A 15344-nucleotide genomic window follows, 5' to 3' on the forward strand; every position below is an offset into this window, starting at 1 on the left:
TGCTTCTCAATTGGGCTGGGCTGGGTTTTTTTAGGATCTCTGCCAGGTGCCGGGAGGATGGGAGAAGGGAAGCAAGTCCCTGTTGTCCTTGGCAGAGGCTGACTGTGAGACGAGCAGGGCTTTCCACAGCTCCCCTCCTTTCCTTTAGCTTTCCAGTGTGATGTTGAGCATCACAAATGAATAAGGGAAAGCTGCCCATGAAAACCAACATGCTTTCTCCAGCCAGCGCGTAGGCAAGGTGACTTTTGGGGAGCTCTCGGCGGACCCTGTCACCCCGTGCTGTTCCACTGCGGGCTGAGTGCTTGCCATGGGGACTTGCTTTGCTCATCATTTATTTTCTCTCTCTCTCTGCCATTCAGGAAGGCCAGCTCGCCTCTGCTGTCACACGCCCTGGTCAGGACGCCGGCAGCAACGTATAAATGGCCTCGAAACGGCACTTGGAGTCTCTGGACCCCGTGATTTTCAACAAGCTACCTCGGCTGGAGACGGAGCCCACCGCCGGCTTCCCCGCCAGCCTCTGCAAATCCAGCCCTGTGCCCAACCCCGGCTCCGAAAACCAGTTCAACTACAAGGGCTCCTACTTTGCCTGCCCGCTGCAAAGCCCCGATGGCCCCGAGCAGCCCCTGGCGCGCTGGAGCCCTGCGGCAGCCTACCTGCACTATGGCACCGGTGCCGGCAGCCAGCCCATGCCGGCGGAGGGGCCGCTGGTGAGCTGCCTGCTGTACCGACCCGAGAGCCTGGGGACGGGGCTGCAGCCCCCGGGTGCCGAGAAAGGCAAGGACAGCCTGATGCGGGAGCTGTTGATGACGAGGGAGAAGTGGACCAGCCCGCCGCCGGCTCCGGGACACCCCTTCCCGGTGAAGAAGCCAGTGGCGGTGAACAAGGCGGCCCCCCTGGCTGTCCCCAAGCCGGTGTACAGAGCCCCCGCGTGCTTCGTGGACCCCAGGATGGCTCTGCCGCTGGGACCCCGGGCAGAGAGCCTGCAGCAGAGACCGGGGGATGTAGACTGGGCTCTGCCCGCCGCCGCCCCTGCCAGCCTCCCTCTCCACCCCGGCGAGCCCCGCGGCAGCACCGGGCTGCGCAAGAGGGGTGCCCACTCCGACCCCAGCCTCCCACCTCTGCACCCCAGCCTGGCGCTGCCCACCAAGGAGGAGGTGGGCTCCCCCGTCGCCTTCTCCCCCTACTATACTGCCTTTGAGAAATACAGGGCCCCCCCGGCACCCCCTTCCTGGAAGCTAGCTGCCCCGCCGCCCACAGCCAGAGGAAGGTGCCTGAGGTCCCCAGCCTCAGCCCGGACCCCTGGCCCAAGCTCCAGCCGCCCACCGCCAGCCCGGCGTACCGGGAGAGGCCGCCGGTGTGCTACCCGCACACCCACTACCCGCTGCCCCTCCATAAAGCTGCCCTCCTCTACCACCCTCCGGCTCCCACCGTGGAGGCACAGCCCAGCGCCGTGCCCAGCGCCTACAAAGGCTTCGGCTTTGTGGGAAGCGGGGAGCCTTTTCCCAGCTCTTATCTTAAGCCCCAAGCCCCGAGGAGCTACTTTCCCAGCCCCTTGGACACCTACGTGCCGAGGGCAGCCAGCGCCGGCGCGGTGGCATCGCCGCCCGCCAAGTCAGCGGCGCTACCGAGGGATGCCGGGCCGCCGCGGCGAGCCAGCTGCTTGCCGAGCCCCGGCTTTGCCTTCAGCCCCAGCGACACGGCCGTATTCGGCACCTCCTTTGCCAGCACGGAGCTGGGCTGCGAGCAGCACCGGGCGGAAAGTCCCCGGCGGCGAGCGGCGGCGAGGCACAACAGTGCTTTCCAACCTGTCTGCGCCCCAGAGAATGTGTCCGGGGGCTCCGGTGGGCTCGCAGAGACGTTTCCCAAAGGAGAAGGGGGCTGGGTGAAACCCAGCCAGAGGGAGCAGGAGCCCCCTTACCCGGGGAGGAGGAGGGCCAGCCCGGTCCCCCAGGAGACCCCCCGCGGGGGACCACCGGCTCCCGTTATCATCGGGAAGGGAGATGCCTGCAAGGTCAAGGATGCAGCCAAGGAGCTTGTCCCCACTTCTCCGTCCGCCTCCACCCCGGAGGGGCTGAAAGACCCGAGGGACGGTGAGGTTTCTCCTTCCTCCCCACCCATGCCAGTGATCAACAACGTCTTCAGCCTGGCACCTTACCGAGACTACCTGGAGGGGACCGAGGACTCAGCCCAGGTCCCCTTCTGCAGGGAGCATCTGCGGGGGGACACCCCACCCCAAAACATGGGGGGCAGCCGGGAGCCCGCTGCCCTCGGAGACGTCTCGGCGGTGTCCAGCCTGCTGCCCGCGGGGACGGCGGCCAGCCGGGCGCTGAAGACGGGCAGCACTGTGGTCCAGAGCCAAGGGGAAAGCTGTTACAGAAGGGTCCCTGGAAAGCCAAAGCTTGTGCCCCGAGACCCGGGGTCTCAGGAGGGCAGCCCTGGTGGGGGAGGGAGCGGGGAGCCGGCCCCTGAGGACGTGGTGCTGGACCTCAGCTTGAAGAAGAGACTGGTGAAAGCTGGGGAGACCCGGGCGCCCATCGGCCGCGTGGAGGGGACGCCGGACAGGGAGGATGCGGAGGAGGAGAAGGAGGGTCCAGGGGGGAAGGTGGGGGTGGGAGAGGGGGCCAAGCCCCGGGCACTGCCCTTACTGCTTGAGGTGGGCTCTGGGGACAAGAGCAACTTCCAGAGCTCGGCCACCTTCATGTTCAAAAAATACAAGATCCTGCGCTCCCTCCCGCCCAGCACCGTGCCCCCCCGGCAGGCCGGCAGCCCCCGCGCCCCCCAGCCCAGCCCACCGCCCCCGGCCCCTCCAGCAGCATCCCCACACCGCCGCCACGGACCCCCCCGCCTCCCCGCCGGCCAGCAGCCCCCAGCCCCGCAGCCCGGCCCCAGCCCGGCACCTCTGCCCTGCAGGGAGCTCGCCTGGACCTGCAGCAGCCCCCGCTGCCCGAAGCCCCCCGTGCGCCGGGAGAGGAGGGCATCTCGCTGCCCGGGCAGTGCGAGGCCCCTGCCTCGCAGACCTCCGCCGGCCAGTATTTCACCACCCTGCACACCTGGCTCTGCGACGTTATTTCGTGCTCAGTGTCCCGGTCCTCCCCGGAGCTCCTGCGGGAGTGGTTGAAGAAGGCAGAGCCGGCGGAGGAGCTCGGAGAGATGCCCAAATCCCCCCCAAGCCCAAGAACGGCTCCAGGATCCCCGAACCTCAGAAGCCCACCAAAGGCAAGGAGATCTGGCTGGCTTTCCAGGACGTGGCCACTCTCCTCACCAACCTGCTCTCTCAGCTGGAGACCTTCATGTTCGCTCGCAAGTGTCCTTTCCCCCACGTAGTGCGGGCAGGGGCTGTCTTCATCCCCATCCACGTGGTGAAGGAGAAGCTCTTCCCCAAGCTCCCCGGGGCCTCCGTTGACCAAGTGCTGCAGGAGCACAAGGTGGAGCTGCGCCCCACCACGCTCTCGGAGGAGAGGCACTTGAGGGACCTGGAGCTGAAGAGCTGCACCTCGCGCATGCTGAAACTCCTGGCGCTCAAGCAGCTCCCCGACATCTACCCGGACCTGCTGAACCTCCACTGGCACGACTCCATCAGGCAGCAGCTCGGTAGGTAGCCCGGCATCTCCCACGGAGGGCTGGTGACACCAGTGGGTGCCTGGGACTCTTCCAGGAAAGCTCCAGCTGCATCTGCCTCCCAGGTGCTGCTGTTTGGTGGGAGCATCCATCGCTTGCATGGTCCCTCAGCATCCTTGTCCTGGCAAGGGTTCTGCGGAGCAGAATACTTAGCTTTTCTCCGTGGGTTGTGGAGGGAGAAAGCTTGAGCTGGGGGGTGGGTGGTGGAGCTGGGGGGGTTGTCCCTGCCTGCCTGGGTGAGAAAACTCATCCCGGAGATATCGAGGAGGCGTCAGTCACCTCCAGGCCACCTCTCCCCCTCCAAGGGCAGCGGGGCCAGGCGGCTCAGGGGCACGCCGGGAGCGGGGCAGAGCGCGCGCCGTGTGCCGGACCTGCCACCCACAGCTGTCCCATCCCACCGGTGACAGTCCCACCGCCCCTCCCTGTCCGGACGCCCTTTTGCTGCTGCTCAAGGCCATTGCCAACAGCTTTATTTCTTACAGGTTCAGGCTTGCAGGCTGGCCAGCATCCCTCCAAGTAGGTAACTCTTCTTGTGTGTGCGTTTATGTGTATTTATAGGATTTATATGGAGTTATGTGAAGGTGTATGTGTATTTGTGTGTATTTGCCATGATGACGGGGAGCTTGGCCTGGCTGGGGAGGAGCACACGAGTGGCTCCGCTGCCTGGGCTGGGCTGGAGGGGGGATTTGTGGCTGGGGGGGATTATTCGGGATGGGGAGGTGAAGACCCTGCCGTCCCTAACCACTCTTTCCTCTCCCAGGTAGCCCTGGCGTGGAGGCACTGCAAGCTGACGGCAAAGCGATAGCCACGGATAGCACGAAGAAAAAGGAGGCACTAAGGAATGTGTCAAGGGCACCAGCCGAGCCGCCCGCCCGCAAGGACAGGAAAGGGAAGGTCCCCCTCGTCCCCTGAGCGGGGTCCCCTCCCGGCAGCGGCACGGATGCCGAGACGAAGCAGGCGCTCACAAGCAGACCTGCAGGGAGATGCTCGGCTCCCACCGGCGGGACGGCTGCGCCTGAGGATGGGGACAGGTCCTCCCGGGGTGCTGGTGCCTGGAGGCCACCGGCACCGCAGGGACCCTCCGAGGACGATGCTCGGGGTGGAGAACAGCGGCAGGGACGCCCGGCCCAGAGATGCTCCGGGGCCACGAGCAGGGATGGCTGGCATGGTACCCTGGCCCGCGGGGATGGGCTCGAGTGCCTCACGGCAGCTGGAGCTGCATTTCTTTTAATGCATCATCTTTTAGTGCGTCTCCCATCTCCATCCACAACCGGCCAGGCTGCAGCCAGTGAACTGGGAGGGAATGGCTGGAGTTCCAGTGGAGCTGGAGGGCTGGAGCAGCGTTTGTACCCACAAGAGGAGCATGGAAATGGTCACACCACCGTCCCCAGCCTTGGAGAAAGGCTGGCTACTGCAGGGATGATTTACCACGTCCCCTCCTCTCTCCTCTAACTCACCTCTCCTGCTTTATACACACCGTTCCCAATAAATGTACCTTCCTCCTGGTTTTTAATCTTTAAAGTGCTACAAAGACTTAACACAACATTAAGGGTCAAGGGAATCGCAACTTCTGTAGTTACAGGACTGATTTTTTTGCTCTTTTAAATGAAGACATTTTTAAAATGTTGCAAATTTACCTTTATAAGGAGCTGCTGCCTTCAGGTTTTGTGGGGTTTTTTTTAAAAAATATAGTAATTTATACCTGTCTTATTTAAACTCACGGCTTCACCTGCTTACTGTGCTGGACCAAGCCGGCAGGAGCAACGCTGTTCGGGCTGAGAGTTTCAGTCCTGATCATAGCCGAAAAAGGCTCCAAGAAAGATTTAAAGACTGTTAAAGAAAACCAAACCACTTGACAACACAGATCCCAGCTGTCCCAAAGGAGAACACGGGAGATGCACATTTAGGGACGACCTTGACGGAGATGTGGCGACCCCGGTGTGACCAGAGGGGCAGGAGAGGGGAGCGATGCTGTGAGACCTCGGAAGGGGAGATCCTTTCCATCCCGTGGGCACTGAAAGGTTGATGGGCATCCCAGGAGGGATCCCAGCAGCCAAGGACAGACGGACTCCCCCTCGCCCGGTCTGCAGCAGTGGTACACAGCAGAGGCCTTACAAACTTGACACTCAGGTGTTTTTCCAGCTGATGCAGAGCGTGGAGGAACAAAATGAGGATTCTTCTTATTTTTTATTTCACTACAGGAAATATTTATTTTAAACTAAGAAAATGGAGGGAAAAAAAGAAAAAAAAACCCCTACCCAACCCGTACCATAGACTCTTTTTAGCCGAAAGGTGTGTTTGCCGGCCTGGGGAGGCGGCGGCTGCCGCTGCCGTGTTTTCTGTGGGTGCCTTTCTGGTTTTCCACTGGGATGTACTGGCCGTGTGGGCGACAGGGAAGGGGGGACGCTACTGTTCTCCTCACTCTCCCTTGCCATGCCACGTCTGTGCATAGCATTGTAAAGCAATTCGGAAAGCAGTGTTTGTTCATAATACTGTAATTTTTTTATATATATATATATATATATATATATAAAGTTCCAGGGAAGAAAGTTCCTTCACTTTATTTAATATTTTGTAAGAATATGAATTTTAAGAGGTGCCTCACCTGATTAAAAGGGTTTGGCTCGTTTCCAAACACGCCGTGCTTCAGTCTCTGCTTGCCAGCGTGGGCACGATGGGACCTTTCTGGAGACCGGGGGGGTCCCAAATCAGCACCCAGCATCTCCCGGCTGGCTGGGCAGACCAAACCACAGGTTTGGGCCCTCCATCCAACGCACTTGCCTGCTTCTCCCTGTAACAAGCCATGAGTGATGTGCCCAGCCCCTCCGTCCCGTCATCGGAGGGCTGGATCCAGCGTCCGACCCGCTGGGGGTGCCCAGGGGTGCAGGGAGCCCAGTGGGTCACCCGTCGGTAAGGGAGCGCATCCCAGCACCCATGAGGGGTACGTCCTGAGCCCCCCGGCTGACAGCCCGGGAGGAGGGTGCTGGCAGAGGTGTCTGTGCATCTGAAACTGGGCAGGAGAGCTGTGGGGTGCAGCAGGGATGGCATCAGTCCCCCGGCACTCTTCTGCTTGCCGCCGAGGTGATGCAGCCCGGGCTGATTCAGCGGGGACCCCCGAGACACCGTACCCCTTGTGAGCCTCCATCAGAAGCACGAAATCTGCCTGGTCCCGAGAGCCGAGCACCCCAAGCTACGTTTTTCAGCCCAAATTACTCGAGCCCGGCAGGGGAACAGCACCGCCACGACCCCCTCCCCACAAACAGGGCATTTTGAGGAGCATCCGTGATGTTTGGGGCTGGTGCTTGGGGAACGACCTGCCTGGAGGAACAGCCACGCACCACACTCCTTCCTCCGCCAAGGGCTTAATGAGGAGCAGAGGGAAGCTGGGACCCCTCCAGCCGGGAAAGAGCTTCACCTGGGGGAGTGCAAATGAGTTTGTGTGTTAACTGGGAGCAGCTGGAATGGAGCCACCCCCCGGGAAAGGAGATAAAAGCGCAGGGCTGGGGTGGGGGCTTGGTGCTCTCTTCTCCTTGGGTGCTGCCAGGTAAGGGGTGCTGGTGGGTTGGAAAGTCTTGCTGTCCCTGGTGAGGCTGTCTGGGATGAGGTGGATGTTTTGGGTAGGGGATGAGGTAATGTCTGAGCCTGTGGCTGGTTACAGCCCTGCTCTGCACCGGGAGCCTCCCTGGCTCCTCCCAGGAGATGCTGAGGCTTGGCACAAACTTTCCTGAGCTGGAGAAGCTGCTCAGTGCTGCTGGAGACCCGGGAGATGTTTTGAGAAGGAGCCTCCTGTCCCTGGCTCTGGTGTGTGGGATGCTCTGGGAATGGGCCAGTCACTGTCACAGGGGGAGGGTGGCTTGGAGGGACCCAGCCTAAAGCTCCTGCTGTACCTCTCCACAGCTGCGCTCTCCCCATGGCCTCTCCCAAGCAGAGCCGAGGGGTAGGACCACCAGACCCCACGGACATTGCTGCCCTACAGCCGAGAATGATGCTCCATGGTGAGAGGGAAGGGGCCATGGCCACAGCCCTAGGTCCTGCTGCCCGTGTGGCTGCTGCTGCCAGCGGGCCGTGGTGCAAAGCCTTCCTGGTGCTAGCCATCTGCCTGTCTGCCACCGCTCTCCCGTACAGCCTGGGGTCTCTGGCTGCTCTGCCCCAGGCCTCCCCGGGCTCCCTGGCTCCTTCCCACGCTTGGCCGGGCTCGCCAGCCTCCCAGGGAGGGACAAGTGACAATCTGGTGGCAACACATGGGGACCTGCCCAATGAACCGGCGATGCAGCAGCATGGGAGGGTGCTGATGGGCTCAGTGGGCATGCCAGGCTGCTTCCCGGGGGCTGAAGGAGACATGATCCATGGTACAGATGCCGAGGGATGGAGCCTGGGGACACCGACCACAGCCACTGCCTCTCCCTCGACAGCTCAGACCTCACCACAGCGGCAGACTGGATCCAGGCACAGGGAAGGGCTCAGGCTGGGCACAGCAGTGGCTATGACGCTGTCCTCTGCACCGTGGCTTGGCACAGGGGTGCCTGCTACCTCGACTCGGCTCCTCCAGACCATGGGTGACCCCAGTCCTGGCTCCCGGCATCACCTTGCTCTGGGAAGCCTCCGTGGCACAGGACTAGGCTCGCATGATGCAACGCGGGTGCCTGCAGTGACCTCAGCCCATGGGCTTGGGCAGCCAGCGGGCACGGCAGAGCCCCAAAGCCCACGGGGGAGGTCTGAGGGCACCCCCTGTGCTCAGGGTGAGCCGGCTGCCTGGGTCCCTGCCGCCTCCCCGGCACGGCTGCAGCCTCCCTCCCTGTCCACCGCTGCCTCCAGCCCCTCCGCAGGGGCTGCATTGCTGGAGGTGATGCCCACCCAGCTGGCCTCACCCGAAGGGGCTGCTGGGGGGCTCACGTCCCATCTGATGCCCCAGCACCTGCGGGGTCAGCATGGATGCTGACGGGTACTCCCTCCCAGAGCCACAGCACAGCGGACCGGCCCAGAGGTGAGCAGACACTGGCCCTTGGGGCATCCCCTGACCATTGGAACATGCCCCGCAGAGCAGATCTCAGCCTGGCTGCAAGCTCTAAGCCTCCTGCTGTGGTCACAGCCAGCGATTTGCCTTCTCGGGCCAGAGCTGTGACGGCAGCGCAGGCTTCCAGTGACATGCCTGCGTCTGATCAATCTACAGCCAGTGGCTTCTCTGATGTCCAGCATGGAGCTTCGGTTGCCAGAGCCACAGCGAGGAGCTGCAATGGGCAGAAGGAAGCGGTAAGACCAAGCCCTGGCCTGCCTGACCTTGGTATGGGTGAGGACCACACCGCTGCTCCTCACCTGGTGCCCCTTCCAGGGGTGCCCTCAGCTCTGTCAACAGAAAGGACATCCAGCTCGACTGAAACGCATCCTGGCACTGTGCGGGTACCCTCTGCTCTGACACCCGAGATGCTCTGGGACACACGGCCTGCTGGCACCTTCCCGCATGGCGAAGCTGCTCTGCTGGTGGACACCGTCTTGGCCAAGGTCCCAGGGAATAGGTCTGGACTTCTGACCACTGTCTTGGCATCACTTCCCGGTGCTGAATTGGCTCATGATGTCAACCACCCACAAGTGCTGGCTCCCTTCCTTCCTACAGCAGAGTCTGGGGGACCTGCTGTCACCTCAGGGAAACTAAGTGATCTGTCCTCCTCTGCTGCACGGCAGACTCTGCTGACATCCACTGAAGCCCACCCTTCCGCTGCTCGGACCAGGGCCCCCAGCGCTGCAGGTCCCCCTGTGACTGGGGTGAGCTCGGCAGCCCCTGATGCCATCCCAGAGCCTGGAGCAACCAAAGCCCCCTGCAAGGATGGAGCTGCTACGGTGGCTTCCCCCTCTCCAGGAGCTGCAGGTGTGACCCATGGCTCCCCCCTGGGCTCACCTACCCAGAGGCCATCCCTGCATCCAGCTCCCTTCCTCACGACAGCATCTGAGGATGGACCCACTGCAATGCAACGCCAGGCCATGAAGGTGGCGGAGATGAGCGTGCTGCCTGGATGGGTGGCTGTGGCAGAAGAAGCCGGGCACGGTGAGCCCAGGACAGTATCGGCAGGACCCACTGCTGCTCCAGCAGGACGTCCAGGGCCCACCCATGCCAGCCCAGGCTCTGCGCCTCCTCCCAGCTCCAAGAACCCTGCTCCGGAGCATTGCTCTGAGGCTGTGCACCGCACTGGCCCCACAAGCTTGCCATCTCCATCCTACCTGCTGACTTCTACTGGAGCTGTGCATGCAGCCAGCTCCCTGCCTGGCTTTCAAACCCTGGCTACACCAGCAGGAGTGACCTTTGATGCTCAGTCCGTGTCCAGTCACTCTGTCACCTCCCAGCACCCCTCCACAGCCAGAGAGCATCTCCCTGCAGCTGCAGAAGAGGCCTTCACCCCAGCTGAGCTGATGACGATGGGCAAACCTGGCTCCCCAGGGGTGAAGCCCCCTGCATCCCACCCCCCCGGGCACCCCTCTCCTGCACAGCCTCTGCCCGTACACGTGCTGCCCTTGCAGTTCCGGCTGTTGGGCATCACTTACACCGAGGCTCTGAGCAGCAGGGCTTCAGGGAGCTACAGGGAGCTGGAGGAAGAAGTGAGCCTGATGGTGAGTGCAGGACCTGGTCGGTGGAGATATTGGTACTTCTGGGTGCAGGGGGTGCAGCTGAGAAGCTACTGCAGCAATGGCAGCAAGCCCTGCTGGGGTGAGGAGCCTGCAGGCTGCATCAGCCCCGCCTTGGTCTATCAATCACCCACCTAGGCATGGTGGAGACAAGTAAATCCCTGGCATTGCTCCACCAGAGCTGGACTGGGATGCTTGGTTTGAGGTGGGACAGGGTTCCCCTCACCACTGGCAGCTAACAGGGCCATTGCACACCGTGTTGGGTGCTGGGGTATTCCCTCCTGGGTGCTGTTTGTAGGCTGATGGGAGCCCTGGGTATGCCAGCTCAGTCATGACCGTCCCCAGAGGCCTGGCATGCCCTGGGGTACCGGCATGCCCTGCCCTGGGCAAATTGAGCTGACTTCCCTCTGTATTTATTGCACACCTCCTGGTACATGTCCCCTTCACACGGGGGAGCTTGTAAAAGCTTCTCAATTAACAGGTGCTTCTTTCTTCCAGCTAAACCAAATGCTGTCCACCTATGAGACCTTCCTGCAGGCAAATGTCCTCGAGTTTATGTGAGCATGCAGCTCTGCCCTGGGGCAACAGATGCGGGGGGCGGGGGGGGTTGGCTTGGAGGGAAGGGTTTGCCCAGCAAAATGCTCCAGATAGGTCTTGTGAGGGTCTATGCTCCCTCCCCGGGGTGATTGTCCCAAGGGATCCCTGGTTGAAAGTGTCTGAAGCTCCAGGTAAAACCACCTGAGACCTCTCTTTGGGTGGGGTGTTAATGTGAGGATGATAGGGGTCTAAAGCTGCTCCCAAAGGGAAGGTGGGCTGCCCATCATCTCATCTCCCTCCCAGGAATGGCTCGGTGGTTGTGCGAGGGGAGGCTCTGTTCCGGGGGGATGTTCCTGCTCCCACCAACTCCCACCTCATCCGGACGTTCATCACAGAGGCGAGCAGGGGAAGGAGCGTCTTCAGCTGGCAACTGGAGCCGCAATCTGTCCAGTCCGGTGGTAAGCTGTGGAGATCTTCCCACAGCAGAGCTGCTGCTGTCAGGTGTCCTCCCTATACCTCTATCAAAGCCACAACATTCCCAGTTTGGACTTCAGGCTTCTCCTTCACTTAACATCCCTTCTCCTGACCCATGCAAAACCCTTTAGTGTTAAGGATGCTGGAGACCACATCTGCAGTAGTTGGACCTGTGTGGTCCAGTGCTTCTGCTAAACTCTCTGGCTTCCCCTCCTTGACTTGCTTCTCCTGTCCTGGGAGGCGGTACATCCCGAGCCCTTCCCACCACAGAAGGTATTCATCTTTGCTCAGCTGCCCTGCTGGTTTCTGCTTTCGGTGTGTGGCAAAAGATGAGCTCAAGGCTGACTGACATCTCCCAAGGAAGGTGGAGGAACAGGTATGGGCCTAGCTGTCTTCTGAACTCTTTTAGGCTTCAGCCTGGAGAACCTGGACCCGGAGAAGCTGTCCATCTCTCTCACCGTCCTGCATCTTGGGAGGAGCAGGACAGACGCCCTGGAGAGGCTGATCAGCAAGGTATGGCAAGCCTCGGTGGCTCTTCCAAAGGATGATGCTGGGAAAATAGGCACAGGCTGGCTGCTGCGCTGCCTGCACGGTGGGATAACGTGCACTAAAGGAGGGGCGGGGTGTGAGCTGTTGCCTCCTCTTCATCTAGGTGACTCGGTCTCTCAGTGCCCTCTACCATGTGAGGAACTTCACTATCGCCCGGCTCAGGTATGGGACACAAGTACCCCTCTCCAAAGCTCTTCATTAAACTGCCTTCGCTGCCTCTTGTGCACTCTGCAGCTAATTAGCCATGCTGCAAAGATGGAGAGGATGAGTTGTGCTGCACTAGGAAACCTGGGAGGGTGATGTGCAGCTGGTGGCAAACCGAGCACCTTCCCTGGGCTGAGTACTCATGAGCTGCTGAAGAAAGAGCAGCAAGGGTGTGCTTGGTGAGTCTGGTCCCAGCTCTCCTGCCTTGCTCAGAGCCCTTCATCTCCCCTTAGAAACCTCAGTGGGGACCTGGAGATCACTGGAGACGTCTACCTCGACACGATCGTCCATCCTGATGTCGCAGAGATTCTGCAAGCCTTGACAGCTCTCGCAACCTGTTCTGTGGACCTGACGTCCCTCTTGGTGGAGGGTAAGGACAGTCCCTGTGTGTGGTAGGGCTCGCTGCCAGCTCTGCTCACCTAGCACTCATGTCTTGCCTCTCCAGGAGCCAGGCTTCGCCTGCAGGTTTACCCGGTCTCCTTCCTCATCACCAACAGACACTTCAGCGAGGACCTTCTGGATCCACTCGCTATAGAGCACCAGAAGCTCACCAGAGACCTGGGTGATGCGGTAGGCATGGCTGGTGGGAGGGGGCCAGGGTCCTCCCAGGGTGCTGAGAAAAGGAGGCTGAGGACCACTGGAGGATGAGGGACTGCTTTGGGGTTGTCCAAACCAGACCCTCAACTCCAGTGCCGTGGCTGACACCTGCTGAAGGCAGGCACTGAGGCTGTAGTGGTGGGATGTTTTCTTTCTGCTGATGGTGTTTCAGTGGTTCAGGCCACTGCAGTGCAGCCAGGGACCTGGAGGTGCTGCAGGACCACAGCTGCCCTGTGTCCCTGCTGTAGTGGCTGTCCCAGCTCCATCATGGCTGTGGAAGTGGCGGTCTGGCTGGGTGAAACACCCCGAAGGCTGGTGGAGAGCTGAGCAAAACCTCTCTTCCAGGTGGCGAGAGCCCTGAGGGACAACAGGAGCTTCCTGCAAGTGGTGATAAGAGGATTCCTGTGAGTGGGAGCAGAGGGTCTGCTGGGGCAGGGGTGTACAGAGCCAGGGAGGCCTCCCTACAGCCATCAACCAACAGGTCGTGGCTGTCAGGTGTATCATCTCAGCCGCAGAAGGGTTTGCAGCAGGCAGCTGAGGTCAAGCATTCACCCACTGTCTCAGGGGTGATTTGCCGGACCCCCAGGGATGTCCCTTCCATCCCAAAGAGGAGATGCAAAACCAATCCCTCCCTGAGCGCAGAGACATCCTCCTGGGGCCCCTCTGAGGAAAACCAGGCAGGAGTCTGGCTGTGCCCGTGGCCACAGCCCAGCGTGTGGCTGTGGGGTCACGGTGGGACTGGCAGCTGCTGGAGCTCTTCCCAACCCTGTCCACAGGCCTGGCTCCTTGATCTGCCATGGGGATGTGGTCTTCCAGCACCCTGCTCCGACCAGCCTGGAAGTTTTGGAGGCACTTGCGCTCTCACTTGGGCCAAACAAGGCTTTGGCTGGTTCAGACTTCCAGGTGGACCCATACTCTCTTGCTGTGGGAGGTAAGCTCCCCTTTGGGCTACGGGTATACAACCTTCACCAGCTTGTGGCTCCATGCCTGCAGGGAGCGGAATAGATCCACAACCAACTAGATCCAGATCCCTTATGCAAAGGGAGGGGGAGATGTCTTGGCTGGTGAGGTGACCAGCTTGCAACGGTTGATTTGAAAGTACAATTCCCAGTAACAACCATGCCCTATCCCTCTGCACAGCCTGGGGGGGCTGGAGACAGAGACCCACTGCTGCAGGCTGGCACAGGACAGGAGGGAAGGTCTATCTGGAAAAGGGCATAGAGGGTGTCAAATAGATGTTACTGGCATCCTATGTATTGCCTCCTGTGTCCCGAAGGAGAGTGGGTGGCTGCCACCTCATGGGGTAGAGCCCCTGTGTCCTGTGCTAACTGCTGTGCTCTGCTCCAGAGGACACCCTGGAGCCCCCCCCACCCGAACCAGGCTCTCCCGAGTACGGCGTGGCCATCGCGGTCGTGTGCGGCCTCTGCATCATTACTGCTCCCATCGTCTTGCTGGTGGTAAGGGCGATGTCCGTCCGTCTGCTGGGACAGACGGAAACAAGCTGGGGCAAAGCCGCCCCGGTCCCTGGGCAAGGGGGGCACAGAGCAGAGGGCCAGCACAGGGCCAGGCACGGCTGCAGCCTCCATGCTCTCCTCCCTAGTGTCTGAGGACCAAGAGGCTCGGCTGGCGGGATGTGGCGGTCCTTTGGGACAGAAGAGACCCTGAAGTGGGGACCCAGACCCTGGAAATGGATAACCAAGGATTCTGGGCATCCTCTGGACAGGCAAGTGGCCTTTACAGTCCCTGGAATTAGTTTCTGTGCCTCGGAGCTGGAGCTTTGAAGCACAGCGGGCGTTTCTGCAGGTCACAGGTCCCTGTTGTACCTGGTGCTGGTCCTGGGCAATGCCAGGAGTTGGAGACCCCCTTGGGAGGTGAGGGGAAGGAGCCCCCACCCCCTGCCCTTGCTGGAGGTGGGCACAGTGCCTTCTCCCACCCGCAGGGCCCTGAGGATGCTCATACACACTGGCAAAATGACTCTGCCTGACGAGAAGATGCAGCTGATGAGGAGGAGCCCGAAGAGGAGTTGTGGGGGGACAGATGCTCACTGGGCTGCGGCTGCCAAACCCTCCCTGAGAAGGATGTGGGCTCAGGTGTAAATGGAATAACTTTGTATGTTGAACTTTAATAAACTCTTTATAGAATGTCAAGGCGAGCTGTGAATGTCTCTGCTTCTGCTGTATGGGTGGTGCTGAGCCCTCCTGCCTGGGAGGGCAGCCCTGCCCTGGGCTCCCATCCACCAAAGCACAGCTCCCAGGCGGAGGAGCTGCAATGGGCAGCTGCTGGGTGATGTGTGGCTTACGCTTTGCACCCAGGCTTGCTTCAGAGCTGCAAGCTCTTCCTGGCCAGACCTTGCTTTGAGCACCCCAAGCTGTGTGCTACTGGTCTAACTGGCATCAATAAGCTGAGCTTGGTCTTCTCTGGCTCTTGACTAACTACTTGGTAGTGCTAGGGAGTTAAAAGGTGTCTTGGTTTCAGCTGGGATAGAGTTAATTTTCTTTCTAGTAGCTGGTACAGTGCTGTGTTTTGGATTTAGTGTGAGAATACTGTTGATAACACAGCGATGTTTTTGTTGTTGCTAAGTAGTGCTTATCCTAAGTTAAGGATTTTTCAGTTTCCCATGCTCTGCCAGCAAGCAGGTGTGCAAGGAGCTGGGAGGGAGCAGAGCTGGGGCAGCTGACCCGAACTAGCCAAAGGGCTATTCCATACCATGGAACATCATGCCCAGTATATAAACTGGGGGGGGGGGCTGG

At 60.7% G+C, this 15344-nt stretch overlaps 2 protein-coding genes across 2 annotated transcripts; both read left to right on the forward strand.

Annotated features, from left to right (window-relative positions):
* The first annotated feature begins 408 nt into the window (after positions 1–408).
* On the forward strand, positions 409–5412 carry C11H15orf39 (chromosome 11 C15orf39 homolog). The gene is given in 9 exon segments (XM_050903491.1): positions 409–592; positions 680–1154; positions 1208–2275; positions 2333–2569; positions 2627–2851; positions 2911–3157; positions 3160–3591; positions 4101–4134; positions 4379–5412. Coding segments are annotated over 9 exon segments (2895 nt in total). The 5' UTR covers positions 409–419; the 3' UTR covers positions 4383–5412.
* A 2115-nt stretch (positions 5413–7527) lies between these two features.
* Positions 7528–14741, forward strand: LOC127020583 (mucin-1-like). The gene is made up of 12 exons (XM_050903276.1): positions 7528–10218; positions 10732–10790; positions 11074–11228; positions 11654–11757; positions 11897–11955; positions 12231–12367; positions 12443–12567; positions 12940–12998; positions 13371–13525; positions 13942–14051; positions 14195–14317; positions 14534–14741. Exons 1-12 carry the CDS (start codon positions 8551–8553, stop codon positions 14576–14578), a joined length of 2799 nt encoding a protein of 932 aa, XP_050759233.1. The 5' UTR covers positions 7528–8550; the 3' UTR covers positions 14579–14741.
* The last annotated feature ends 603 nt before the right edge of the window (positions 14742–15344 follow it).

The sequence above is a fragment of the Gymnogyps californianus genome, chromosome 11 (genome assembly GCF_018139145.2).
Source record: "Gymnogyps californianus isolate 813 chromosome 11, ASM1813914v2, whole genome shotgun sequence".
Taxonomy (NCBI): Eukaryota; Metazoa; Chordata; class Aves; order Accipitriformes; family Cathartidae; genus Gymnogyps; species Gymnogyps californianus.

Coding starts and splice junctions, on each gene's coding strand:
- LOC127020583 (XM_050903276.1), top strand. CDS start 8,551: ATGCTGACGGGTACTCCCTCCCAGAGCCACAGCACAGCGGACCGGCCC. Junction 10,791..11,073: donor GCAAATGTCCTCGAGTTTAT/GTGAGCATGCAG, acceptor TCTCCCTCCCAG/GAATGGCTCGGTGGTTGTGC. Junction 12,368..12,442: donor GACGTCCCTCTTGGTGGAGG/GTAAGGACAGTC, acceptor TTGCCTCTCCAG/GAGCCAGGCTTCGCCTGCAG.